Source organism: Eutrigla gurnardus (assembly GCF_963514095.1).
Source record: "Eutrigla gurnardus genome assembly, chromosome: 3".
Lineage (NCBI taxonomy): Eukaryota > Metazoa > Chordata > Actinopteri > Perciformes > Triglidae > Eutrigla > Eutrigla gurnardus.
In genome coordinates, this window is record NC_139917.1 from 29,306,411 (window position 1) to 29,334,291 (window position 27,881).

The window sequence follows — 27,881 nt, forward strand, 5'->3', positions numbered from 1 at the left end:
CTTCAATCTGTAAACACAGCATTGACACTTAAGTTCATCTTAATAATAATAAAAAAGGTTAAACTTAATTATTGACATACATCTGTTTAATATTTGTATATAGTTCATAATACATCAGGTGGCCTCTGACTGAACTAGAAATTAATCCTGACCTAAATTTGAGTTTATAAATAAATTCAGGTCAGCATTCGTTTTCCTGTTTCATAGCTGGCGTGAGTTTCCCTTCAACCTGAATGAATCACTTTCATCATTCTGATTTCCCTTTTTTCTGTGTCACATGCAATCTACAAACCTGTTCAGCTTGATCTCTCTCTCTCTCTCTCTCTCTCTCTCTCTCTCTCTCTCTCTCTCTCTCTCTCTCTCTCTCTCTCTCTCTCTCTCTCTCTCTCTCTCTCTCTCTCTCTGTGTGTGTGTGTGTGTGTGTGTGTTTTGGTCATCCCTTATTTTGGTGTGTTGGGTTTGGGTGCGGTGCAACCACAGCTAGAAAATAAGGATCTTTGACAAGCTGTTAAAACACATAACAACATACTACTTTGAGTCTTATTTGCTTTATTTTCTGAGACAACACTAGAAGCGTATATATATATATATATATATATATCCACAAGCAAATACTAGGAGGTGCAAACTGTTGAACATGAAATCAGATGCACCTTTATTTGTGTCTTTCTCTCAGAAAAGCCAAGCGTAAACGTGCACACTCAAAGTAACATGAACGAGCCAATGACAGGACACGCCTGCAGAGAGAAGTGCATAACCTTGTCCCGCCCACTTCATGTCATTTCCCTGTGTCATTGTCACAGGCAACTCACCCTTCATTAGAGTACTTGCACCTGAGTCTCAGGTGTCGAGAGACAGCGAGAGAGTTAAACACCGGCTCTTTACAGCACCTGGAGGACAACGAGGCTACAGACGCCACTCGGTAAAAGATTCATCTTTGATTTCATATCATTTTATGTCGTTTTATATCCTCGCCGAGTCTGCAGCTGCAACCGAAAGGATCCCATCATCAGTTTCTTTAATATTATCTGTACATCTCTGCTATGTATTCATATTTAATAGAAAATAAACAGGTTTATGTGTATATAGGCAGGTCATACAATGATTGGTGGTTGAACATCAGTGTAGTTACTGAAGGTACCATGATAAGGTCTTTTTGTTGTTGCAACTACATGCTGTTTAGGGAATTGAGCAGTGGGAATAACAAGTTCTGCCTCCCTCATTAACCGGGTCAAAGCTGTTACTGGGTCACAGTTTTAGCGAATTTAGATAAATTATGATATAGTGGAGTAAAAAGTTTAATATTTCGGGAAGTATGAGGTAGTATCCAATGGAAATTACTCAAGCAAAGTACTTCAAAACTGTACTTTGCACTAAATTACAATTTGAACTTGCTCAATGGAAATTATTCTGGGACATTTTTTTGTTTTGTACTTTAACTATAGTAAAAGGTAACAATTTTAACATCTATACATGAAAAAGAACCTGATGACAGGTAAATTAATGTACAGTTCATTAACTGACATTAAGTGTTTTTGCCTGTAAACGTAAATGTGTAACCTCAATTTAGTTTATTTTGTTAAAAAAAAATCAGTCCCCAGTCGGTTCTTCTTATACAAGGTGTGTGTGTGTGTGTGTGTGTGTGTGTGTGTGTGTGTGTGTGTGTGTGTGTGTGTAAACCTGCCTTGTTAGACAAATATTTTCACATCACTTCTGATAAGCTCCAGGTTTGGAAATAAAAAATTAGTCACAAAGAATCTGAAGTGTGTTTGTGTTTCGGCTGCCAGAACAAACGTATAAAGTCGGATGAATGATCCTGAACAAACACTTAATGCTTAACTGTCTGTGTGAGTGTGATGCAACGTATATGTATATGTAATCTATGGCTTTGAAGGAAAGCATGAAAGTGTTGAGAGGTGTGTGTGGGGGTTCTTGTATTGGCAACGCTGTGGGGACCGTGGTCACACAGTCACATTGTGGGGACCATCGAAAATCCTTCAGTCTTAAAACTTTAGTTGATTTACGATGTTGTGGTTTCAAACCTTGTTTCCGGTCGCAGCGGGCAGCTGTTTAGTTATAAATGCTCGGATTAACACGCGGTACTCGAACATCAAACACAACTTTCATGACTACTTGGTGAAGATAGTGAGGCAACAAGATAATAAGTCACGTATTTCCCCATATTTTCCTTACCTTGCATCAGAAACATGGCACCAAATGAATCATTGCGTAATTTCTTTTGTTGTAAGTGTCGTGTGTTAGCGTAGCGTTGCTTCTTACGACAAAAAGCCAAAGGGATTTATTTCCCATCCGATTTCTGATTCCTACAGTCGGTGAGCTCAAACAATACTTACATGCTCTTTTTTAGCAATAGATTCATAAATCAACACCACGTTTGTGATTTTTGAAGCAGCAGAAGGCAGACTAGTGATGACTCGTGATGACTCGTGATGAGTTTTTTTTTTTTTAAAGACACTTGATTGTTTAAAATTTAGGAGAGATTTATTTAGTCACGTATTTTATATAGACCTTATTTCAGACATCTAACCAAAAACCCATTCAAATTTGAGTTTCGCGAACCAATCACACATAACATAATGTTGCACCGTGTCTTTGCAGACAATAGGCAAAATGTTTTATAACACATTTTTTTTAACATAACGTGGCCATATTGTGTTTACAGGTGGGTCTGATGCCCCCTAAGTAACCCAAAATATATATATATTTTACTAGTAAAAGGTGTATTATTTGCTTTAAATCATGACGGTAACTGAGAGATGTGAAAAATATGACACAACACATCCTGTTTTTTTTTTTATTATTATTTATATAATGAGAACACAAACCACTTTAAAATGCATTTATGCAGGATAGATGAAGGCATTGGTAATGAATACTATAAGAATCACTTTAAAAGCAGGTCCTATTCATTGTGTTCACATTTGACACACTATATATTTTTTTGTGCGCGGTCACATGCTCGTTGTCTTTGTGTCCGTTGTTTGGCTGTGAATGGTGTTGAATTTCAGCATTCTTTCTACTGATACACCGTTTGTTAACTTCATCTTTGTTCCGCTAAGTTAAAGGTCACACCAGACAGCCACTCCCAGCTTTCTACCAAACAGGCTCGAAGCTTCATTTAACATGTATTAAACACAAAGCAGTGACTAAAAAAACGTATAAAAACATCCAAGTTGTGTGATTAATAATAATAATAATAATAATAATAATAATAATAATAATAATACATTTTATTTAAAGGCACCTTTCTGGTCACTCAAGGACACCGTACATACATAAAATACATTTTTAAAAGAAACAATCAAAGAACAAATAGTATGAAGTGTTGAAACAAAGTAATGAAAATAAAATAAAATATGAAAAATAATAATGATAATAAATAAAAATAAATAATAAAGCAATTGACGTCAGATGGAATAGGCCTTTTTAATGTCAGAATGAAGCTTTGGCTGATTTCAAAGGAGTAAAAAGTGTCCCGACTCTTTGATTATAATAACTTTGCACCAATCAGCTCTACTCGCTGTCGTTAAAAGATCACGTAACAATTTTTGTTTCATCTTTTAGGTCACTTTGAAAAAAAGAGGCATAAATCTGTGTAATTCAGAGCCCGTCTTTCAGGATTTGTTGGTGTCACTACTCTGGTTTCTCTGTTTCCCTCCCCAGTGAATTTAACCACAGAGTCCTGTCATCCCATGAGACGCATCACATCATGAGATCACGCTACCTATTCCTGCTGGTTTACCTGCTGGAGAGCTGCTGTTGTAAGAGCACATTTTTGTCTTTTCTCGAAGGTGTAAATGATAAATTATGACCAAAATCCACTCCTACAGGACGAGGCTGGTGATCTTTGAATGTCCTTTCATTATGATAAAATGATAATCTCACCTACAGGCACCGAGCTACTCTATAAAACTGAGTTTCTCCACCAACAACAGCCTCAATTACCCATCATGCAATGCAGCTTTGCGTTTATTATCATTATATTAACACCACTAATATGCCTCAAATCTATATTTAGAGCAAACTAGAAAATTAGTGAATGATTTCCTCTTTATAATAAAAATGTCTCAAATCTAAAGCTCAAGTCCTTCAAATGGTCGTGTCGGCTCTAACTGAACATTGTCTCCTCCCAACAGGGGCTTCAGATGCACAAAGGTAAGATGAGAACTGGAAAACCACACAAGACCTTTCTAATTGTAACAAACTGTGTCATCTCTAGTCACTAAACTTGCCTGTTTTCTGTCCTCGTGGAAATGTACAGAAATGAAACCTGCACTACAGAAACATGCGGTCGGGTGAGTGAAGCTGTCATCATCAAAAGTCCTGCGTCCATTTTTAAAATGTATTTCATTGTTGAATTTGGATTTGTGATAATAAACAATAAGCTCTTCCAAAGCTGCGGGTACAAACGTCACGTTCCGATTTTATCTGAAAAATAACAATAAGATCTTGAGCCGGTTCCTAAGATTCAGTGTGGATACGGTGTGAGATAATAAATCTAGCCCTTCCCCCTGGAGCTATTCATACCAGGCATGTGACTCAGCAGTAACACAGCATTTATATTTTTATTTCAAGTAGCAGGAAAACCACAGGTGTAATTAATATTGACAATGGAAACCTATAAAATAACTGTGGTGACCTCCTGGATAGTTGTTATTATTATTAACCGCATCTGTGATTATCCTGCTATGACATGGCAAAATGTCTGCGGTGAAAAAAGGCCTATTGTTACAGGTTTTTGTCCACCTAGCCACTGCAAGCAAAAAATACAACAACAATAATACACTATTAAGTATTTAATGTTAAGGTAATTGCTTGATCAAATCAACCAACCATCAGCCGAGTGCACAATCAGACAATCAGACCCGGGCTTTGTGGGAACTTACTGTTATGAAATGTCACATACATGTCATGAACTTGGTATTTGTGAGCTCAAGAAGCTTTCTAGTTGCCTACCCTGAACATTGTTCAGGCATTTGTTTATATATCACCTATCACACCTTTTCCTTTCAACCCAGGCGCCCGATCCGACCTCTCGCTTCCTCCGGTGCGTGGGTTCGCCATCGAACGGGACGGGGCGAGATCACATGCGGAGGCTGAAAGGAATGCTCGAAGCGGCGATGGATGTGTACACCTTCATGGTATGACTGACAGTTACCACCTGTACGTGACAGGAATGTTCAGACGGGAGGAATGCCGCCACATATTCCCACCTGACCAGTTGGTGTTGCAATGCTGTGGTTGTTTGCCTGCACGCATGCAGACTGGGATCAGAGGTGTTTTTATTGGGTTAGAGTTACTGAATGTTTATCAGATGGTGTACTTGTGTTATTAGCGGTTTCCAGGGAAACACATCTACATATCTTCCGTTGCCACAGAGGTCCAGCATGACAGGCGTGCCACTTCTCAGCCTGCAGGGGGCGCTGGCATTAAACCCCGAAGCGGACCCCCTCCAGAACGAAGCCGTGGTCCAGATGTGGATGGATGTCAAGATCAAACCGCTGCTGAAATCTATCACCAAACGCTTCCTGTCCTGCCTCAGCACCAAGAACTTCAGCTGCTCCACCTACCAGACGGTGTACGAGCCTCCGTCTGCATGGCATACGTCTTCTTTTGTTTTTACAAAAAAAAAAAAAAACTCATCACGTCTTCCTATCTCTTCTTGCAGGGTGAGGGAGCTCAGCCAACATTGTTCTGAGATGAATCCAGTCCAACAAAAGTGGATCTACACTTTCTTTATGTACCCCTTTCTGTCCGGAGACAGAGTAGCTGGTAAAGTTATGTTAATGAACTGGTTTAGGTTGGAACCAATTGGATCGCAGTATTCTGTTGTTTAACTTTGAGTCTTCATGAACATTTCTCAACTTATTCAGCAGTTTTCAGCCAAAAAAGTCTGAAAAACCCGTTGGTTTCTACGAGCCAAGCACCAAATTAAACATAAACAATGTTAACGACTAGATAGTGAAGAAAGTGGAGCATCTAGCAGCTAAACACCCTGATATTTTACTCAGGAGCTGGTGGAGACCAAAACAGAGCTAAAACCAGAGTGAATATTGGATTTAGATTTGTCAGGTAGGAAACGGTTATGATGAAAGAAAAAACATTCAAATTATTTGTGCATGTTCTGAAAAATTTGACTGAAACCTCCTTGATAGGTTTATTAATTCATGAATTATTAAATGAATCAAGCTCACATTAGGCTACATGCAGCCCAATATGTTCGTAATCTTTAACTTGGCAATTTAATATTTTAAGATGTGTTAACATGCTCATATTTAGTCTTCTACAACGATGTATAATGTGTTGGCTCGGTGTGTGTAATCTCTTTATAGGTTGTGTGAGCCGACAGGAGAGCAGCGAGGACTGGTTGATGAAGAACTTTGGTGCCTTCAGAGTCATGGCTCGGATGAAGGACTTTTCAACACTCAATGTAGTCTTCAGTGGAGTGAGTTCACTCGAGTTTCCTTCAAAATGTGTTCAGAGTGGGGAGAGTTTTTAGTTTAGTTTATTAGACAATACTCTAAACTCTGCAGTAAAAAAATGCAAGGGTATGAGACATTGTCAGGAATATCACGACAACATCCAGGACTTGTGACTACATCTTTTCCTCTCTCCTCCCTTGTTTTTTCCTCCACCACAGTTGGAGGTTCTTCACCTGTTGTCTCCAACACAGAAGGCTGAGCTTCTTCTGATGCCTGAAGTCGCAGGTTTAGACAACGGTACCCTGACCCTGGTCTTCCACAGTTTGTTGACAGGGGGTCCTCCCCCCACCGCCTACCCTGGAGGTGGCCACCAGGGGACGACCCCTGGAGGTGGCCACAACTGGACGACCCCTGGCGGGGGCTACAACTGGACAAGCCATGGAGGGGGCCACAACTGGACGACCCCTGGAGGTGGCCACAACTGGAAAAGCCATGGAGGTGGCCACAACTGGACGACCCCTGGAGGTGGCCACAACTGGACAAGCCATGGAGGGGGCCACAACTGGACGACCCCTGGAGGTGGCCCCTACTGGACAAGCCATGGAGGGGGCCCTGGACACACTTCCACTTATCCTCCACATCCCACATATAACCCGTACTCACCACCTTCGCCACACAACAGCCTCAAACAGGTACTGTAGCCTGGATGGATGGATGGATGGATGGATGGATGGGTGGATGGATGGATGGATGGGTGGATGGGTGGATGGATGGGTGGGTGGGTGGGTGGGTGGGTGGATGGATGGATGGGTGGGTGGATGGATGGATGGATGGATGGATGGGTGGGTGGATGGATGGATGGATGGGTGGGTGGGTGGGTGGGTGGGTGGATGGATGGATGGGTGGGTGGATGGATGGATGGATGGATGGATGGGTGGGTGGATGGATGGATGGATGGATGGGTGGGTGGGTGGATGGATGGATGGATGGATGGGTGGGTGGATGGATGGATGGATGGATGGGTGGGTGGGTGGATGAATGTCTGCTTGATGTGTAAATAGGGCCGGTTGTGGCTCAGAGGTAGAGCGAGTCGTCCTCGTACTCCGTAACCCGACTCCTTCAGTCCTCATGCCGAAGTGTCCTGGGGCAAGATACTGAAATCCCAGTAGCCGTCGGCGTTTGAATGTGTATGAATGAATGTGTATGAATGAATGTGTATGAATGCGATCCTGATCGTCATCAGGGTATGAATGTGTGTGAATGTGTAAATAGAGTGTAGTGTAAAGGGCCTTGAGTAGTCAAAAAGACTATAAAGGCACTATAAAAATGCAGTTCCAGATGAACACATTCATCATATCTATTTGTTTGCCATTTTGGATGTTAAAAAACATATACTGTATTAGTTTTAATAAGGGCAAACCAACACATTTAAGAAGTTAATATGTTATAATCTTCTCTTTTGTCACCCCTACAGGTTGTCAATGGCATTGCGACATCTTTCAAACCCATCGGGAGCTTCGTTCATGACTTTGTGTCCTTCACACAAGAGGTACAAGCTCTCTCTTTCACACACACACACACACACACACACACACACACACACACACACACACACACACACACACACACACACACACACACACACAGTACACCTGCCCATTGAAATGAGTCCTGACCGGCCGTGTTTCTCCAGAGGAACGTCTCAGAATTAAGAAGCACCACTCTGATCCAGTTCCTGCTCAACTGGACTCTGGCGGAGCTGGCGGACGTGTACCGGCCACAGAATGCCTCCTCGGTTCCAGAGAGGCCGGAGTTCGATGTGACCAACGTGGAGGACTGGTACCAGCATGTCGTGATGCCGGTGTTAGGCAGGTTCCTGCCAAACGACGGGGCCCCGATGCATCGAAACATCACTCTGGCCTTCCACCAAGTGTTGTAAGTCAAGCTTACATTTCAGATTAAAGTCTTTATCCCTTCATATCCTGTATTTGTTCCTTTTTTAATGTATGAGTTTATCATATAGCATATTTTACTTAGTACATTTAAAGCTCCTATAACATTTAATGATTGCTCAGTTCTAGCAATTACTGCAATGCAATTGTAATTATCTCTGTGCAGTGTTTAGCCTCTTCTAGCTCATTTTATTCAGTTCAGTCTCCAGCAGCAGCATAATAATGAATTAATACCAACATATGTAACCATAACTAAGAAGCCTCAAGAGGCAAAACAATTAAGGTTTGTTAACGCATGTATACAAACAGGGAAAAGGAGAATGAATCAGAAATTTAGGTTTAGTTTAAATACCGGTTTAACCACTTTTAAGCAGGCAGCTGTTTTGGGGTAAACAGTTCTGAAGAACCTGCTGGTTTCTACCAGCCAAGCACCAAAACTACAAATAGACAAAGTTAGCATCTAGCTGGTGAAGAAAGTGGAGCAGCTAAAGACTGATGTTTTTCTCAGGAGCTGGTGGAGACCAAAATGGAGCTAAAACCAGAGTGAATGTTGTCAGGTGACCAGAAACGTGACTCCAAATAAATGCTAATGTTGCTTCATAACTTTTAGATGTGTAAAAAAAGACAATTGCTTGCTAACGTGTTAGCTAAGGTAGCATCATAATGACTAGAATGCACGTTTGTGTCTCATCTCTCTGCAGCTATCTGGACCATGGTGCGGACGATGAAACCTCTGAAATTCAGGATGTCTGCAGCATCACTCTTGATAAGAGCCCTTGCGGGGTGAGGCTTCGTTTCATTCTTTAATTTAAAATGTTGTTGTGAAATGTCTCAAGGAGCTCCTTATCTACCCATCCTTCCTTTTCATCCCACCAGCTGACCGATGCGGTGGCCAATGTGGCCGGCGTTTTGCACTGTGCTGCTCGTAGCAACCTGACGATGTCCGAGGAGACGGTCATGAGGTTGATTTCGGAACTGACAGGACGTCTGAATTCACTGATGAAGGAGTTGGCCACAGTGGTGAGATAATAGCAGCCTCAAACTGTCCTCAAGGGATCATAAATCAGAAAATAAATGTGATTTACCTCAGTGTTTACAGAGACAGACAGGTAACCAGTCTATCACGGGGCTGACATGTAGAGACAGACAGGTAACCAGTCTATCACAGGGCTGACATGTAGAGACGGACAGGTAACCAGTCTATCACAGGGCTGACATGTAGAGACAGACAGGTAACCAGTCTATCACAGGGCTGACATGTAGAGACAGACAGGTAACCAGTCTATCACAGGGCTGACATGTAGAGACAGACAGGTAACCAGTCTATCACAGGGCTGACATGTAGAGACAGACAGGTAACCAGTCTATCACAGGGAGACATGTAGAGACAGACAGGTAACCAATCTATCACAGGGAGACATGTAGAGACAGACAGGTAACCAGTCTATCACAGGGAGACATGTAGAGACAGACAGGTAACCAATCTATCACAGGGAGACATGTAGAGACAGACAGGTAACCAGTCTATTTCAAGTCCCGCATTGACTACAAAATCCTCCTGTTAACATTCAAGGCCATTCACAATCTTGCCCCTCCATATCTTTCCAATCTTCTCCATATTGCCATCCCCTCTCGCACACTCCGTTCATCCTCCTCCATTCTGCTGACTGTCCCCCCGGTCCGTCTTACCACCATGGGGAGCAGAGCTTTCAGCCGCTCTGCTCCCCGGCTCTGGAACTCTCTGCCACCCGAAATAAGGAACATCAGTACATTTTCACATTTCAAGTCCCGACTCAAAACACACCTGTTTAAGAATGCCTTTTCCCTCTAACCAAGTTTCCTGTCCATACTTCACTTTACTCTTGTGTACTTTTGTGGCTTCTTTGTATTTTATTTTTATTTTATTACTTCAATTTTATTTTATTCTATTGTGTACTGTACATTGTCTTTTATTTACTGTAAGGTGACCTTGAGTGACAGAAAGGCGCCTATGAAATAAAATGTATTATTATTATCACAGGGCTGACATGTAGAGACAGACAGGTAACCAGTCTATCACAGGGCTGACATGTAGAGACAGACAGGTAACCAGTCTATCACAGGGCTGACATGTAGAGACAGACAGGTCTTTGGACTGTGGGAGGAACCCGGAGAACCCAGAGAGAACCGATGCTCACACGGGGAGAAAATGCAAAACACCCGAACCGACCCAGGAATCGAACCTGTGGCCTCTCACTGTGTACCCACTCTACCACCGTGCCGCCCCCCCGATGTGTCTTAAAAAATGTAAATTCAAATCAGCGCTTCCTGTTCCTCCTGCAGAACTTCCGAGAGCTGGCGTCTGACTTCAAGCAGATCTTCGGCGAGGCGGACTCCCCATCGATGACCCGGGAACACCTGGAGGACCCAGACTTCATCAAGCTCTGGTTCCAGATCAAACTGGCCCCCCTCCTGCCCGACGTACCCACAGGCCTCCTGTCCTGCCTCAGCACCAAGAACTTCTCCTGCCCGGTTTTCCAAAGCATGTGAGTTCAGCTGATGTTGTGTTTTCTCTCTCAGTCTGGTGCATCGAGTCATTTCTCTGTTTCCTGTTGGATGTGTGCAGAGTGGCAGCGTTCAGCAAACACGAGCGTGATGTGAATCCTAATTCTAACATCTATCAGGACTTCATCTATCCCTTCCTGCTGAATAACAACACCTCCGGTAGGTAAACTGTGCAGATGTAGCAGAATTTAAATGGTGCAAAAGGCAGAAGAAGCACAAAGTTTCTTATTGTTTTTTATCCTGCAACTACATGACATTAAAAAAACTTCCTGTAATGCAAACAAAAAAAGAAAAAAGAAAAGAAAATACACTCTGTTATGTTTCTGCAGTGTTGGAGGAAATATTCAAAAAATGTATTAGGAAAAATAAGTATAATAATATATTGGAAATGTGACTTAAATCTACAGTCTACGATTTGGAATAAAAAAAGTCCATTCAGTCTATCAGCCGTAGGCCTGCATAGAAATAAACCAATGGGAGCCATTGCTCCGGAAGGCTCCCATTGGCTCGTACCCTCCATCCAATCCCCTCGTCTCCCCTGCTCCTCGTCATCCCGCCTCGTCCAATCGTGGAACACTGAGGGGAGGGGTTTGGTTGGGGGGCGGGATGCTTTTTTCAAATCTGATTTTCCGAATGTAGACCATAACTGCGCATTAAAAATACTTATGTCGGCTGATGGACTGAATGGATTTTTTTATTCCAAATCGTAGACCATAGCTAAATAAATATACAGTAAATCATTCCATGTGTGTTTCAGAGCCCCAGTGTGTCTCCTCCACCAATCAAAGTGCAGAATGGCTGATGGAGAACTTTGGTGTCTATGCAAGAGTCGCCTCCGTCGCTGACTTCTACAAGCTCAATCCCAACTTCTCTGGAGTGCGTCTGCAAATCACCCGCCGGCTGAAACCATGCATCCAAAACTCGGTGATATGAAGCTGATATTTTATTTTATTGTTTTTCTGTGCAGCTGGAGGTTCTTCGCCTCTTGACTCCGAAGCAGATAGCAGAGATGCTTGTGTTGCCTCTTCCTGCTCCACCGGAGAAAGACGTCGTTATCAACCGAGTATTTGACTTCCTGCTGGAGTCCCCCGATGACAGGGAACTTAAACAGGTCCTCCGCTTCCTGCTCAGCCTCACCAATGAGGTAAAGGCTTTGTAATGATATGTGATATTATATTATATATTATATAAATTAAAGATATATTTAAGATATTAAATATTCAATTCATCAGGTACGTCCACCCTGCGCTGTCTTCACCCACATGTGAGTCCTTTCAGATGCATTTTTTTTAGAACTCACCACTGCGGTGGTGTATTTTGTTTATGTTTTTTAACGTTTTTTTTCTCCATTCGTGTGTCAGATTTCAGCGATTGTACGGAGCCATACCGATTCTGCCACCGGACCTTGAAGCAGTCGTCTGGGTTAGCATCGATGAGCTGATCCTGGGGGCGCCGGATGGTTGGTCTCTTTTTCAAACACACAGAATGACAAACACCATTTTTTTTTAGATTGTGTTTTATGTGTTATCCTGTGTACACAATAGTTGACCTCATATTTTTTAAAACTTTGTTTTGCTTCCGACAGAGTGTATTCCAAAGAACTTCACGGTGAGATTTCTTTAAATATTTCCAACTAATCTATTTTATCAGAATTTTATAGAGATTTATAGTTTAGATTTTTCTGATTAATCATTTTAATTTATTAAATCTTGTCGTTCACAGTGCCTAGCGACCCAGTACAATGGTAAGGACTCTAAATGATAACTCATTACATTATTGATAGGTACTTTAAGAGCTAAAATCTTGTTTTTCTCTGCTTTTTGACAGGTACTGCCATCTGCAAAGGAGTTAACAGGTATCAAGTTTGATATCATTTCTACCCCAAATTACAAAAAAACAGTTTCAGTCGTCTCTTTACTAACATGTTTGTTTGTTTTTTTACATGTATTACCAGCTCTGACCTGCACTCTCACCTGAACACATCGATGGAAGTTCCCTGCAGTTTTGCCTTGGAGACGTATGCATGTGCACAGGTGACTACGTTTATTAAGATTTATTCAGAAAAGTTGTCATAATATATACACAAGAAAAGTGGCTAAGTGGTGATTAGGAGCAGCAAAAAGGTAGTATATGTGGAGTAATACCAAGTATAACGGTGTACACCAGAATATTATATGGATAATATAGAGTGGGGGATAAAGTAATGATAAGATAATGGTAAAATGTATTGATAGAGCATAATTAGGACCACACTAATCGGATATTTGGCCGACCGATTGAAACAGCTGGATAAGTTATGAGTGACAATGGGGTAGACCTATTCAATTTATTATTCATATTCTATATTCAATAAATACTGTAATTGTGGAAAAAACTCTCACTGTGTCACACATACAGCCGGAGAACTTCACAGCCAATCAGCTGGCGTCTCTCCTGAAGTGTAATCTGCCTAGAAACAGCCGGCAGTCCAGAGTGCTGTGGAAGAAGCTGCTGATGAGGCTGTCCTTGGTCTTGGACCCGGCTCTGGACGTGTTGGCTGACATGGTCGGTATCTCACCAACATCCCCAACGTCTTGAAATGTTGACGGTCTCCAAAAGAGAGCCAACGTCATTTAAAGACGAGAGGACAGGTCCGATCGATGGTATCTGTAACGATTCATGGTTTCTCCCACAGTCCATGACCATGGTCGGCACGTCGGCCTCCGCGGTTCTGGATGTGATCGGAGAGATGAGGCTGTCGATGCTGACCGACGAGCAGCTGAGGAACAGCAGCGTCATCAGGAAGTGGTTCTCCCACCGTCTGAGAGGCTTCCTGCCGTTTGCTTCCGGAAGGTTCCTGCAATGTCTGAGCAGCAGGAACCTCAGCTGTCAATCGTACCAGCAAATGTAACCGATACTGTACAGATCCTCTTGCATGCATGTTACTGTTACTTTAGACCAGGGGTCTCAAACTTACCTGTGGGCCGCTGGAGATAGAGTCTGGGTGAGGCTTGGCCACATCAAGGTCTAGACCAGGGTCTCAGACTAAACGTACCTGTGGGCCACTGGAGATAGAGTCTGGGTGAGGCTGGGCCGCAACAAGTACTCCACCAAAAAAGGGGTTCAAGTATTCCAAAACAAGTACAACGATCCAATCTTCTCAATCTGTACTAACAACAATTCAGAACATGTAGAACATGAACGGTTCTTCAGAACATAGGCTTCGCTTACCTCCGCCTACTATTTACTATATTCAGATGGGCTCAATAGTCCAGAAATTATGGTACAATTGTTAATTTGTGTTGTTGTCACGAGCCTGAGCTATGGTAAAACGCACAGGGCAACGACTCACGCAGATGACGTGAAGAAAAAAACACCAAGCTTTGATTTCAGGTAGGGGGCCGCGATTGGCTCCCGGGGCCGTGAGTTTGAGACCCCTGCTTTAGACCATTTCTATCATTCGGTCAATGCAAATGTATCTCATTCTGTCCTCCATGTATCGTCAGACTGCAGCAGTTTATCCACCGTTTCGATAACACAACCGTAAACCAACAAATGGCCATCGTCAAGGATTTCATCGTCCCCTTCTTGTCACAGCCAAACTCTGGTACGTGGTGTATATTCTGAATAAATCTGTGACGGTTTTTCAAAACGGTAAGTTGAACGGATGTCTTTGGTTCAGGTCCAGGCTGCGTGAACGTCTCCGACGGCAGCGCAGAGTGGCTGATGAAGAACCTGGGTCCATTTTCACGGTTCCTGTCCATCAGAGAGCTGCTTCGTCTCAACCCGGACTTCCAACCCGTAGGATTCAATCAAGGATTGATGCTGCTGTTATTAACGTGTTCCCTTCGGTAGCAGTAAACATTTTTTTATTCCCTTCCACGTAGCTGGAGGTCCTACAACTCCTGACTCCAGCACAGAGCGCCGAGCTGCTGCTGTCGATCCTTCCTATGTCTCTAGACAAAGACGCCATCATCAATACGATCATCGACCACCTGACGGACTCGCCTGGCGAGGTGAAGTTGCGGGAGTTCCTGATCTACCTCGTCAGATTTCATCAACAGGTAAAAAGATGACACGTCCTCATTTAAAAATTTTCACTTTGCGTTGCTTGAAGGTAATAATCTTTGTTTTTCTGTATCTGAAGGGAAACCTTTCCTGTTCGTCGTACAGAACACTGTGAGTTCGTATACATTTGGGTTATTTTGTTGGTTATTTAAGATAAGTATCTGACATTTAAAATGAATCCCATAATGTTGCTGATGCAGGTTTACCAGACTGGACTTGGTCACGCCTACAGTTTCTCTTGATACAGTGTCGTCCATCATTTATAGCAAGATGGAGTTATCCAAGTACATACCACCAGGTGAGAAGCAAAGTCTGTACGATATTATTAACATTTATAATAAGAAGAATGTAAACATATAAGACATTGAGGAGCATTACAGGTATATTATGTCATCACATTGTTGGAAGAATAAACCATTTTTTCCCTGATTGGCGGTTACCCTCTAAAGCAAATATGTGCTTCATCCTGCCCTGGCCTGCCTGCTCTCTCTGTGTCTGAAGGCCAATTTAAAAGGTCATGTTGTTTACAAAGTTGCAGTTTGTCGTAGTTCCATTTAGTTTTGTGTGGAACCCGTTAGAGAACCATCTTGAATATGAAGCTGGTCCCTGGTCTGATTTGAATGTTTTTATGTCATAATGTAAATGTGATATCTGAACTCTGCTTGTTTTATAGGTTGCAACATATACAGTGGAGAGGTAATGAAAGAGGACTTTTTTCCTGCATATTATTGGTATTTTTTTTTTCAGCTAAAAGACTCATAACCACCTTGTTCTTTTTCTCCCCAGTGCAACGTCACCAGTACAAACGGTAAGTTTGGCAAACACTTTTTAAATGATCCAATATTTCAATGTTAATAATGAATTCCTTCATTGCTGTTTTTCACAGAAACAGACATTTGTGTCGGAGTGAACAGGTGGGATTTATAAACCTCTCTCTCTCTCTAGCAGTATTACTTTGAGCTTGTTTAACCGTTTCATGTTAATATATAATGTTTCTTACTTTCTTACAGCACGATGCTGCAGCTCGGCCTCTACAGCGGACGTCTCTGTGACTTTGCTGTTGAGGAAGTCGCCTGCGCCTCCGTAAGACACCAAAACGCCTCCAGTGGTGGATCAAGTACATTTACTACAGTTTGGAAGTAGTTCTACTTTACTTGAGTATTTCTATTCTACGTTACTTTATACTTCTACTCCACTAATTCTTCTGCATTTATTTGACGCTTACAAGCTCTAGTTACTTTTACATAAAACATATACAGTATATGCTTATAACACAGTACTATTCTACTAATCTACCTTGTAGAATACAAAGTATCTAAAGCTCGACATTATAAAAGTTGTGTAAGAAGTACTCAGATCTAGGAATACCACAGTATATAAATACTACCTGCATTCAAAACTTCACTTAATAAGTACAGGTACATATGTTTGAGCAGTAAAATATACTTAAAGTAACCATTATATTTTAAATCTGTAAAAAGTAACCAGTAACTATACCTGCCAAATAAATACAGTGGAATAGAAGTGTAAAGTAGCATCAAATAGAAATACTATACAAGTACAAGTACCTAAAAACTGTACTCAATTAATTTACAACAAACTACAACATCGACATGCTCGTACATGTATTTGTAATAATAAATATGATGATCTATAATAACATAACACTGAGTACTTTTGATGTATTTTATCGATAATACTTCAGATACATTTTACAGTCGGGACTTGTTAAAGTATCTTTAGATTGTGGTATTTCTACTCTTAATCGAGACGACCGTCCCAGAACGTAAACTGTTCAGTTCGGGATCTTCCTTCCTGACTCACCCGTTGTCCTTCGTCACACAGCTGGCGGCGTTGAAGGCCGAGGATCTGGCGGCCATGTTGGCATGTAACCGCTCCTCCAACTCCAGCGGCACGAGACCCGTCTGGAAGCTTCTGCTCTCCAAAGCCTCACACGTTCTGGACGACGCTCTGGATCTTCTAGCCAACACGGTACGAACCAGAAACTCTCTTTGAGTTCCACTTTCCCTGATCACAACTAGACGCTGGACCTTTTTTTTTCCCCCATTGCAGACTCTGGACCCAAGAAATCTTGCAGTGTCACTGATTTTGGACTCTATACGAGAAATCCGATTGGACGCGTTCGGCGTGGTCAGCCTCGCCGATCCCGCCTTCCTCCATCTGTGGTTCAAATGGCGGCTTGGACCGTTCCTGCCCGCCGCCTCCCCCGACTTCCTGTCGTGTCTCACCACAACGGGGTTGAACTGCAGCACCTACCAGCGCATGTGAGCAGCACGTTTCCCGACCAAACCGCTGGGATTTCAGTGCAGATCTGGATGGTCAAGCCATCATCATCACACATGACCCTTTATTCCGTTTCAGAGTGCAGATATTGAGCCAGCTCCAGCCACGCATGACACTCGCCAGGCAGATTTCTGTCTACACAAACTTCATGGCCGTTTTCCTGACCAGGAGTAACACCACAGGTACGTGGCGTCACATTTCCAGAAAGTGTGTCATTAGAATTCAGCCTGGATGAGTGTTTCAGGAAGGTGTGTGTGAGCAGGTGTGTGTAGGGTGGCTGATTGGTGATGAGGGGCAGGTGTGGTGAGGTGCACTGGCGGGAAACTGAACAATGGGAGGAAGTAAAGCTGGAGTCCATGCACAGAGGAAGTGAAAAGCAAAATAAAACAGGAAGTGAGAGGTCAGCCTGGAATTAAGGACCTCGCCCACCCTGGACACCCCCTGCCTGTTCAGCCTGCTGCCCCTCAGGAGCATTAAAAGCCGTAGAAACACAGTTTCTTACTTCCAGTAAATGTAAATTTCAGATCCGAGTTGCAGCTCCGACACGAGGAACAGTGGAGAATGGCTGCAGAAGAACTTGGGAGGTTTCTCTGTCCTTGTGTCCTTCCAGGACCTGCGGCTGCTCTACTCCAACTTCTCAGCGGTACTTCCTGTTCCGTCTCTTGTTACTCTGTTCATTTATGTATCTGTGTTTTAACCATTTCTGTTCATGCACATGCAGATGGAGGCTTTAGCCCAGTTGACAGTCAGACAGCTGGCCGAGGTGTCGGCCACACCCAGCCAGCTCACCTCACCTGCCCAGGTGGTGGCGCTGACCAACCACATCCCCAACAGTTCCCTCCCCGCCTTCTTCGACGACTACTCGCCTGCTATCATGGTGAGCATACATTCAATTTAAATAATCAGAGCTCACTAACGACGATTATTAAAACCGATGATTCTCGACTTTTCCTGCAGGGTCGTGAAAACATGACCTCTCCCGCGGTGAGGTCGGCCTTCCTGGAGGTCGCGTTCGATCGTGCCAACCTCTCGGATCACTCGGTGCATGATGCGGTTGTGTCTCTCTGGCTCCACAACCGACTGCGCCCCCTGCTGGTCGACCTGGCGCCGCAGAACGTGGCGCCGTTCTTCAGGATACTGGCTGGAAGGAACTGCAGTATCGAGCAGCAGGGGTACGTTTAAAGCCACAGCTACAGAATACTCTAAATCAGATCCTTCTTGATTTTGGAAAAATGAATTTGTTGTCAATCAATGGAACCAAAGATATAAATATGACCGATATGCCTTTACTATTTATCTATTTTCATTTCAGAGTTGATAGCCTGAATTCAATAATCTCCTCTCTCGGTGAAGAAACACAGAAAGAAATCCACAACCACATCGTTCAGAGTCTCAGAGGTATAATAATAAATACAGCCTGCATGTTTGTGACACATTATGTTGAGGTGATAAACTCCACTCCAGTATATTCAAACTCATGCCACAACTTCTCATCTTTACAGCAAGCATGTACAAATACACGGTTGCCCATAAAGTTGTATTCCTGTTTAAATGCATCAGTAATCACGTTTGATATTATGATTTACATTCTGTGTCCCGATCACACAGGTGAAATTAATTAATGCGTTTTTTGCTGCTAAAAAAGACAAATGATTCCAACTTTATGGACGATCCCTTTCACTCTCCCTCCTCCTAGGACCGATGCCTCTCCATTGTTACCGTGACAACCAGAACCAAAGTTTCTACGCCTTCCTGGAGAGCTCCTTCATGGGATTCCAGTTCCCCAACCTGACCACCTTCCTGTCCCTTATGCCCCACGACAGGATGCACCAGGTTTGTAAACGTAATCGTTTGTAAACGTAATCGTTTGAACGCTCGACGTGAGGACGTCTAACGTAACCTCTGCCCCTCCTCCAGCTGGTGAACTCCATGCCTCCGTCAGCGCTCGGAGATCTCCTCCGTCGCCCTGGCGTTGTGGACGACGACGCGGCGCTCTGCGTGATCTACGACAGCTACGTCCAGACACCGAGGTTCCTGGAGACCGTATGTAACACACACACACACACACACACAGAAATACAAATCTTCATGACGTCGTGACATCATGGATTCCCCTGCAGGAGTCTCTGCCGGCGGCGGTGCGGCGGTCCACGCTGCCTTGCGTCTGGCCCATGGCGCTTCGCAGCTCCACGAGGTCAGAGGTCAACGCCTGGTTTGACCGACGCCTCCCCAGCTACTTGGGCTTCCTCACAGAGAGTCTGATCAGCCCCGGCAGCACTCACAACGCCTCCTGCCCGGCCTTCCAGAAGCTGTAAGTGCAGTTTCCACGACACTTTATTCCCTCATTTTCTGACCGCTTTTCATATCATGCCTTTGTGGTTTTTCAGCGTTTCGGTTCTCGGTGATTACAACTACACTGGTGCGGACTTTAGGAGGGTGAATGTGTTCAACACCATCAAGGACTACCTCACCTCAGGTCAGACTCCAGTGTGACACAAGAGTCTTCTCCGTGGGTTCCCTCAGTGAAATCCTCCTTGTAGATATTTCTAATTTGTCGTTGTAGCGATGGAGCCGAGGTGTTACGACCCCGACAACCCAGAGCTGAACTCCACAGCCTGGTTCGCCGAGTACATCGGCCCTTTCATGCCCTTCCTCACTCTGGAGGATCTTCAGATGTTTGGATCTCCAGAGGTACAGAACCGGATTTGTGAAATCTTAAAACTGCGACTCAGCTTTCATTCATTTTGAAACCAAGTTGATGGATTGATTGCACCTTTAAAGTGTGTATATACCGCCTCTCTGTCCTCTCTGCAGGTCATCCAGGTGTTCACAGTGAACCCTCTGAACATCGCCATCCTAAACCAGTCCTCCTTACCCCTCAACTTCACAAACTACTACACTGAGCTCGTTTATCTACAGGACCCCGAATTCAACCCATTACTGTGAGTCCAAACAGCCACAAACACATAACAATGAGGCACTGAAAAAACAAAACATATAGAGACACCAAATGATTGATTATAGACACAAAATGATCAAAGCATACACATAAACGATGGATGATAGAATGAAAATTCTTCGCTCTCTCTGCAGACTTCCTCTGTCGTATCGGTGCGTCGCTCCCGGCTCGGCGTTCATCCAGCTGACCTCGGGAGAAAGTATCATAGTTCTGCACAACCTCACCACCATCTGCACAGACTTGGACCCTCAGGTAACAAACACACACACAAGAACCCGAATCCTTCTCAACCTCTATCAATATTGGGTTAGTTTGTCTGGACCTTAAATCATCCATTGCTGACCTAGAATAATAAGGTATAAAGATGTGTACTTTTTTCCAAGTTTATCCTGAATTAAGGTTAAGTACCATTAACTATTTGGCAGTGAATCATACATACATATATCATTTATATATATATAAATATATATATATATATATATATATATATATATATATAGACAAAAGCTCTCATGTAGATTTGCTGTTATCTACCAAAATCTTGAAGGATCAAAACTCTGTCAAACTTTCTAATTTATCAGAAATAAATCTATAAGTACTAACAGTGGTCGCTGGTGGGAACCTGGACCTTTTGTGCTGAACTGAACTACACCTCATCAGTGTTGAAAAGTAATGGTTTGGTTCTTAGGAGTACATAATGGTCCTTGAGAAGGCATGGATGGTAGAAGTACAAAAATGGTAGAAGTACAACGTTGTGTTTTTATAGGGAACTGCCCTGATTTGACACAAATCTATAACTACAACTGACCTTTTCCTTTTACCCCTCTGTAGATCTCGGCGGCTTTGGCGGGTAACCTCGGTGACAGCATCGACGCCACGGACATCTCTGCCCTCGGCAACGAGAGCACCGGCATGTCCACCGGTCAGATCTTGACCATACAGCCTCAGGAACTGTTGTCGGCCCTCAACACTCTCAGCAGTGTGATGGGCTGGAACCAGGGTCAGGCCAGTGCCATCGTCCAGTCTCTGATGTCATCGGGGGCTGTGGAGGTAGCTAGCTCCGTCGGTCTGTCTGTCACTGCGTGTGTTTGTTCCAATCAGCTTGAGTTTGTGTGTGAGCCCACCAGCCAGAACGAAGCCGTCTCTTCTGTGTCGTCCCATCAGATCAACAACATGTCGTCGCTGCTCATGCTGGGCTCTCTTGTCGTTGGCGTACCCGCCAAGACGTTCGGCGGCATCAGCAGCTCCCAGCTGCTCACGGCATCCAAAAATCCTGTGTTTCTGGAACACATGACGGCCGCGCCGACCATCGTCCAGGAGGCTTTTGTCGCTCAGGTATGACGGCTTCCTTTTTTTAAGGATTAATTACTGTCGTCCAGAAGATACGACATCATTTATATAGAGAATGCCATAAACTCATCTTTACAATGTTTTCTGAGGTAATAAATCAAGTGAGAATTAGGGTAAATTTTCATGCAATCACATTTTGGAGTCGACCCCTGATGGCCAGTAGAGAGAATGCAAGTTTAAGGCACTTCAGCGTCAGCTTCACTTTTCAGAACCGGAGGTTGCCCCCTGATCTGACGTTAAACAGACATGACTATGTTTGATGGAGTATGCATTCTACACACCAGGGTTCAATCTAGGTGTAGAATGTGTGGCTACAGCTATAATGCTGCGTTCAAAGATCAATTTCAAGCCGACACATTTGGACCACACACACCCTAGACTAATTTGTCTGAAGGTGGATAATTTCAAGAGTAATTTAAAATCTTTTCTTGGCTAACCTCCGGTGTTCTCACCTCTCACCTCGCTGCAGTGACGCTGTGATATCACAACACATTTAACTTACCTCCCACGTTCCTCATCCAGCTCATATCGACGAACAGCAACAGTGAGGCCATCATACTGAACGTTCCAGATCAGCTGGCCACCGAGATCCCTCGCGCTCGGCTGCTGGGCTTCTCAAGCAGCAGCAGCGTCATCAGGAGACTCAACAAGAAGACCTGGAAACGGCAGCAGGTGGGGGGGATGCAACACGCTCTTTTACTGACCTGCTGCACATATCAAACACATACACATCATGAATTCATTCTCTTTAGGTTGAGTTGTTCTTTGAAGTGATGGCTGTGGAGTCTGCGACCACAACGCTGGGGAGTCCAAACAAGTGAGTTTACGTGAAATATCCGATGTAATGGACCGCATGGGGGCTTCAATATGAATGGAATGTATTGTGTGTGTGTGTGTGTGTTTGCAGTTTATCATCCTCTGTGCTGCAAGGCTTCACATGCACCGGAGTGAGGACTATTCAAAAGGTGCAGATCAAGAAGCTGATCAGAGCCTGTCGGAGGCGAGGCAGGAACAGGGTCGTCCTGGTGGAGACTCAGGTGGGCGAGAGAGAGAGAGAGAGAGAGAGAGAGAGAGAGAGAGAGAGAGAGAGAGAGAGAGAGAGAGAGAGAGAGAGAGAGAGAGAGAGGTGGTCGAGCGAGCTAGAGAGTGAATGAAGAGAGAGACCAGAAGAATAAACCATTTTTTTCCTGATTGGCGGTTACCCTCTAAAGCAAATATACGCTTCATCCTGCCTTGGCCTGCCTGCTCTCTCTGTGTCTGAAGGCCTGTGATGTCGACGTCAGCCAATTTAAAAGATCATGTTGTTTACAAAGTTGACACTATGTGAGTGGTTTATTTCTCTCCCACAGTTGACCTGCATGTACAACTACATCCGAGGAGACTCGGACACCACCAGCTTCGACCTCTATCCTCCTGATGTGCTGCTGTACTACGAGTGAGTTTGGTTTTGTTGGAATAACAACGACTGTCAGAACGGTTTAGTGCGTGAGTTGATTTCCTCTCCGTGTCTTGACAGCTACTCGTTGGTGCCGCAGGCCAGCTGCAGGTTCTACTTCCAACAGCTGGCGTCGGCAGACTTCTACGTCTTCTCCTCCGTCCTCAGCTACAAACTGGCTGCTCTGTTTGTTAACGCCAGGAGGTGCCTGGTGAGAAAACGAAAAAAAAACCCATCTAAAATGTCCCCAAGTTATATGCTAAAGGAGCTCATTAAACCGGTTCTCTAATAGTCTTCAATAAACTGAATGAAGGAAGATCAGAATCACTCCAAGACGTAATCCATTAAATCTCCACAGTCAATTTGACATCACAGTTTAATCCAGTCTTAACCCGTCTAATTCCTCTAAGGGTATAACAACCACGAGTTTGACGGAGGATAACATACTGGTGTTGGGAAACATGTGCTGCACTTTGGATGGTTCCTACATCGAGAACTCCGACCCGTCCATCCTGGACGTGCTCGGGATCTGCCCGGACCTCAGCGGCTCTCAGGCGGCCGCTGTTGAAGCTCTACTGCAGAGCGGCAGAACACAGTATGGGTACGTCCACGGCAGCAAAGCACCTCTTCATCAGTCATAACATGTCTTCATTACATGGGCTGGGAATATCTGTTTTTACACTTTCTCTTCCGACCACCAGGGCTCCGTCGACGTGGAACGAGCAGACCCTGAGGGACCTCGGGATGATACCGCTGTATTTGTCTTCAACGTTCTACGACAACTTTAACAAAGTGAGGAAAAAACTTCATTAAAACTTGATTAAAAAGCAGAAGGGGCGAACGCGTTTCCGTTCTACCATGGCCTGGTGTTGGAACGAGGTTTATGAATTTCGTTTTTGTGCTTGTGTTTTTCCCCTTACGAGCAGAAAACGAAGCGGAGGTTCTTGAGGTACTTCCTGAGAGTTATTAAGGGAGCAGGGAGACAGAAGAGGAGGAGGCTGAGGAGAGAAATAAGAAAGTCCATTAGAAAGAGGTCAAAGAGATCTACCGGTGAGTCTCGCTCTCGTCATCTGCTATTTTCTCTACATGAATGTACTATATTGAACCATTTCTCTCTCCTGTGTTTTTAGTAAGTGAATGCACCATTGGGAACATCACCCAGGTAACCATCAGCGACGCCACGTTCCCCTTCGACTACGACGACATCACCCAGTTCAACTGCTGCCTCAGTGCCTCCACCGTTAAAGACAACTTGGACGCCATCACTCAGAAAGTAGACCTGGAGGAATACCTCCAGATTGTTCTCAGCAAGTTGCGAGAGGTAGGTTGAAAGGATGGGATAATTCACCCTAAAATATTACATCTCTGCTCCCAGAAAAAGGTTTTCTTTCAACAATCAGAGCATGAGCAGTAAATGCCATTAAACTAAATATGACTCTGATCCTCTGCTGGCTGTTTTTTTTTTTAGGCTTACGCTGCCACCTCTACCATCCCAGAATATCAGGTTCAGCTGTTAGGCCCAGCGTCCCGCTTGGCCACCGTTGACGACATCACCGCGTGGACCATCACGCAGATCGACACACTCTCCGCCTTGATGGACTCGTCCAACGGGCCGTGGGACCCGAGCCTGGTGAGGAAACGAGTGGAGGAATGTTTGCGTGTTCGACGCTGTGTTCTGATGAATTTGTGTTTTCTTCTCTTCCGTTAAGGCGAAGGCCATCATCACGAAGTATCTGAGTTTCAACGGGAACGCGCTGGGCAGCGCCGAGCTCAACGCCATCGGAGGAGCCAATCTGTGTTCTCTGGACGTCGACGTGTTGAAGAACATCTCCCAGCAAAGCCTCAAGTAAGAAGTCAGGAGTGTGTGTGTGTTTTACACAAGTACCATGGCAACCCTCGTTGCCCACAGACCAACTGGCCGTTCATAGTGGTGTTTGTATTTCTCGTCTCTTACTTGGTGTACTTTGACTCCCGCAGAGAGGCCGACGCCCTGACGGTGTCCAACTGCATCACGGAGAAAAAGAAGGAACTGTTCCTCATCGGCAAAGACGCGTTTGCCACAACAACCCGCACAACTGCCATCTCTGTTCCTGAATTTCAGCTTATAGAACCTCTCTTGGGTAGACACACTCACACACACACACACACACACACACACACACACACACACACACACACACACACACACACACACACACACACTCACACACACACATTTTAACCAGGCAGCAACCACCAATTCTGAGAAGTGAAGACAAATCTGAAGTGCCTTATAAGTGCCAGTCTGCTGGCCACCAGGGGGCGACTCCTCTCTGGTTGTATAGAAGTCTATGAGAAAATGGTCCTACTTCTCTCTGCTGGCCACCAGGGGGCGACTCCTCTCTGGTTGTATAGAAGTCTATGAGAAAATGGTCCTACTTCTCTCTGCTGGCCACCAGGGGGCGACTCCTCTCTGGTTGTATAGAAGTCTATGAGAAAATGGTCCTACTTCTCTCTTGATGTATTATCTCAGTAAACATTGTAAACATGAGTTTATGGTCTCAATCTCTAGTTTCAAGTCTTCTTCAATCCAGCATGATGTTCATTTAGTACATTATGGTCCATTTAGAGTCCACCAGACCAGAAAGCAGGGGATGCTTTAGGGGGCGGGGCTTACCTGCTGATTGACAGGTCCATTTAGAGTCCACCAGACCAGAAAGCAAGGGATGCTTTAGGGGGCGGGGCTTAGTGACTGACAAGTCACCACCACAGCATCACTACCCCAATACCATCTACTAAGATGACTTTAACACTTTAAAACTGTAACGTTGAGTTTGAGTTATGAAGCTAACTGATGTTTACAACTTCACGCCAGAAGCCAAAATACATAAATACCAAAATTAGCAGCTTGGAAACCGTAGTCCACAAACCACCGGTTGACATCACGATGACTGCGACTTCTTATATTCAGTCTGTGGTTTCGAAGGCAGTTGACACTGTTTTGTTTTTTTGTCCTGGCCTGCAGGGGGCGCAACTTCAGAATACGTCAAAAGGTTGTCAATCTCTGGCATCAACATGGACGTGGCTACCTTCACCAGTCTGGATGAGAGCGTTCTACTGGTCAGTGGTGTGTGTGTGTGTGTGTGTGTGTGTGTGCGTGTTTAAATTTAGCAGCACTGCGTATCTTGTGTCCATTTCTCATGAGTCACATATCTTCCGAACATTCTGACACTAAAAGTATTAAAAGTAAAAGTACTTATTGTATTTTACTATTATTTATGATGTATCTGTATTAACATTACTGCCTCATTAATGGGTATTTTGTATTTTAATGCTTTATTCTACAGCGATGCGTAAAGATCGACATACGTCCTGTGAGAACCACGTATCTCTAAAAAGTCAACGTAAAGTAAAAAGTATTTACTGATGAGGAAATACTCAAGTGAAAGTACCTTAAATAATACTTAATTACTTTATTTGAGTAATGTACTTTGTTACGTTCCGCTAATGCATTTGGTTTAAATTCTGGATTAAAAAAATAAATATTATTATAATATATATAATATCAAATGTGTCTGCTCTCCCTAGAACCTGAGGGTCAGCGAGGTTCAAGGTCTGCTTGGCACCAACTTGCCAGAATTAAAGTCCTATGAAAACGACACGCTGGTGCAGGACTGGATCAGCCGTCAGTCCCAGACGGAGCTCGACACTTTGGGAGTGGGACTTGTGGGGGGTAGGGCTGACGCTACAACCACCGCCCCTCCAACCACCGCCCCCCCAACCACCGCCCCCCCAACCACCGCCCCTCCAACCACCGCAACCACCACCCCCAACACCGCAACCACCACCCCCAACACTGCAACCACTACCCCCAACACCGCAACCACCACCCCCAACACCGCAACCACCACCCCCAACACTGCAACCACTACGCCCAACACCGCAACCACCCCCCCCAAAACTGCAACCACCACCACCACCACCCCCATCACTCCGACCACCACCACCATCACTCCGACCACCACCACCAGTCCTACAACCAACACCACAGGTGATTATTGAGTATTTGTTGTAGTTGTGTTGTTTCCATGTCCTCTAGTCAGAATGCCCACTCGTTGCCTGGGACCTGTTGGCTTTAAAACAAGTCTGCTTGGTGTTCCAGGAACACCCCCGATGACACCAGCAGGTGCATACCATTTCTGATCTTAGTTGAACGTGAGATCAACATATCGGAAGTGATTGACTGATTAAGGTTTATAAGGTTGACTGGACCTTAGAGAAAATACCTCAAATGAACCAAATAGAACCACACATATGTGGAAAGTCAGACCCCTGCTGGACCGGAGGGCTCCTCATAGACTTGTCCTCCACAACCATCACAGCTGATCTCTAAACCGAGTTCCTGTGTCTGTTTTTTCAGGAAGCAACAGTTCCCGCCTCCGAGCAGACGCCGGCTTCTCCTTCCTCGCTCTCCTTGCCCTCCTCATCGCTTCTCTTGGATGAAGAACACACTGGCTGATTATTGTACTTGATGAATACATATCCACTAATTGAAGGAGATGCAGTAGCTGCATGCAGGGTTTTAATATCTATTACTATGAAGATTTTAAAGTGCAATAACGAGACGTACGTATGCTCTGAAACCTCTTGACACTTTTTTTAGGCTTGTATTTACTTTATTTTGTGTTTTTATTGTTAAAACTAATAATGAAATGAACAAAAGAGAAATGACTGTCACTGTAATCCAGAGGTTCCACTTTGAAATAGCACTTTTAGGCAGGTTTGACCTCGTCTGGAGCTGAACGAGATTAATAATAAATGCATTTTGTGTTATATCAAAACTTGTCACATGGTCAGTTTATTGATAT

At 44.1% G+C, this 27,881-nt stretch overlaps 1 protein-coding gene across 1 annotated transcript; it reads left to right on the top strand.

Annotated features, from left to right (window-relative positions):
- The first annotated feature begins 802 nt into the window (after positions 1-802).
- mslnb (mesothelin b) lies at positions 803-27,854 on the top strand. Its single transcript, XM_084002244.1, has 65 exons — positions 803-922; positions 3,685-3,782; positions 4,158-4,176; positions 4,283-4,316; positions 5,040-5,162; positions 5,400-5,599; positions 5,690-5,793; positions 6,354-6,466; positions 6,662-7,135; positions 7,918-7,992; positions 8,137-8,378; positions 9,097-9,178; positions 9,272-9,415; positions 10,718-10,920; positions 11,001-11,098; positions 11,697-11,815; positions 11,907-12,083; positions 12,172-12,203; positions 12,301-12,398; positions 12,525-12,547; positions 12,662-12,683; positions 12,767-12,794; positions 12,894-12,972; positions 13,337-13,483; positions 13,614-13,825; positions 14,425-14,525; positions 14,601-14,719; positions 14,806-14,982; positions 15,066-15,097; positions 15,187-15,284; positions 15,660-15,682; positions 15,773-15,794; positions 15,873-15,900; positions 15,997-16,069; positions 16,832-16,978; positions 17,060-17,271; positions 17,369-17,472; positions 17,815-17,933; positions 18,012-18,167; positions 18,248-18,462; positions 18,603-18,688; positions 18,987-19,123; positions 19,208-19,333; positions 19,411-19,601; positions 19,678-19,766; positions 19,854-19,981; positions 20,105-20,232; positions 20,384-20,501; positions 21,081-21,299; positions 21,414-21,584; positions 22,122-22,271; positions 22,352-22,416; positions 22,507-22,636; positions 22,949-23,034; positions 23,116-23,245; positions 23,445-23,635; positions 23,736-23,826; positions 23,961-24,084; positions 24,165-24,355; positions 24,503-24,664; positions 24,744-24,880; positions 25,012-25,154; positions 26,039-26,133; positions 26,602-27,064; positions 27,434-27,854. Exons 2-65 carry the CDS (start codon positions 3,731-3,733, stop codon positions 27,514-27,516), a joined length of 8,160 nt encoding a protein of 2,719 aa, XP_083858370.1. The 5' UTR covers positions 803-922; positions 3,685-3,730; the 3' UTR covers positions 27,517-27,854.
- Positions 27,855-27,881: the final 27 nt, after the last annotated feature.

What these genes read in the sequence shown, in the direction of transcription:
- mslnb (XM_084002244.1), top strand. Translation starts at nt 3,731, where the DNA reads ATGAGATCACGCTACCTATTCCTGCTGGTTTACCTGCTGGAGAGCTGC. An exon ending in AGACCTGGAAACGGCAGCAG is followed by an intron (nt 22,272 to 22,351) that starts GTGGGGGGGATG and finishes CATTCTCTTTAG; the next exon opens with GTTGAGTTGTTCTTTGAAGT. An exon ending in GCTTATAGAACCTCTCTTGG is followed by an intron (nt 25,155 to 26,038) that starts GTAGACACACTC and finishes CCTGGCCTGCAG; the next exon opens with GGGGCGCAACTTCAGAATAC.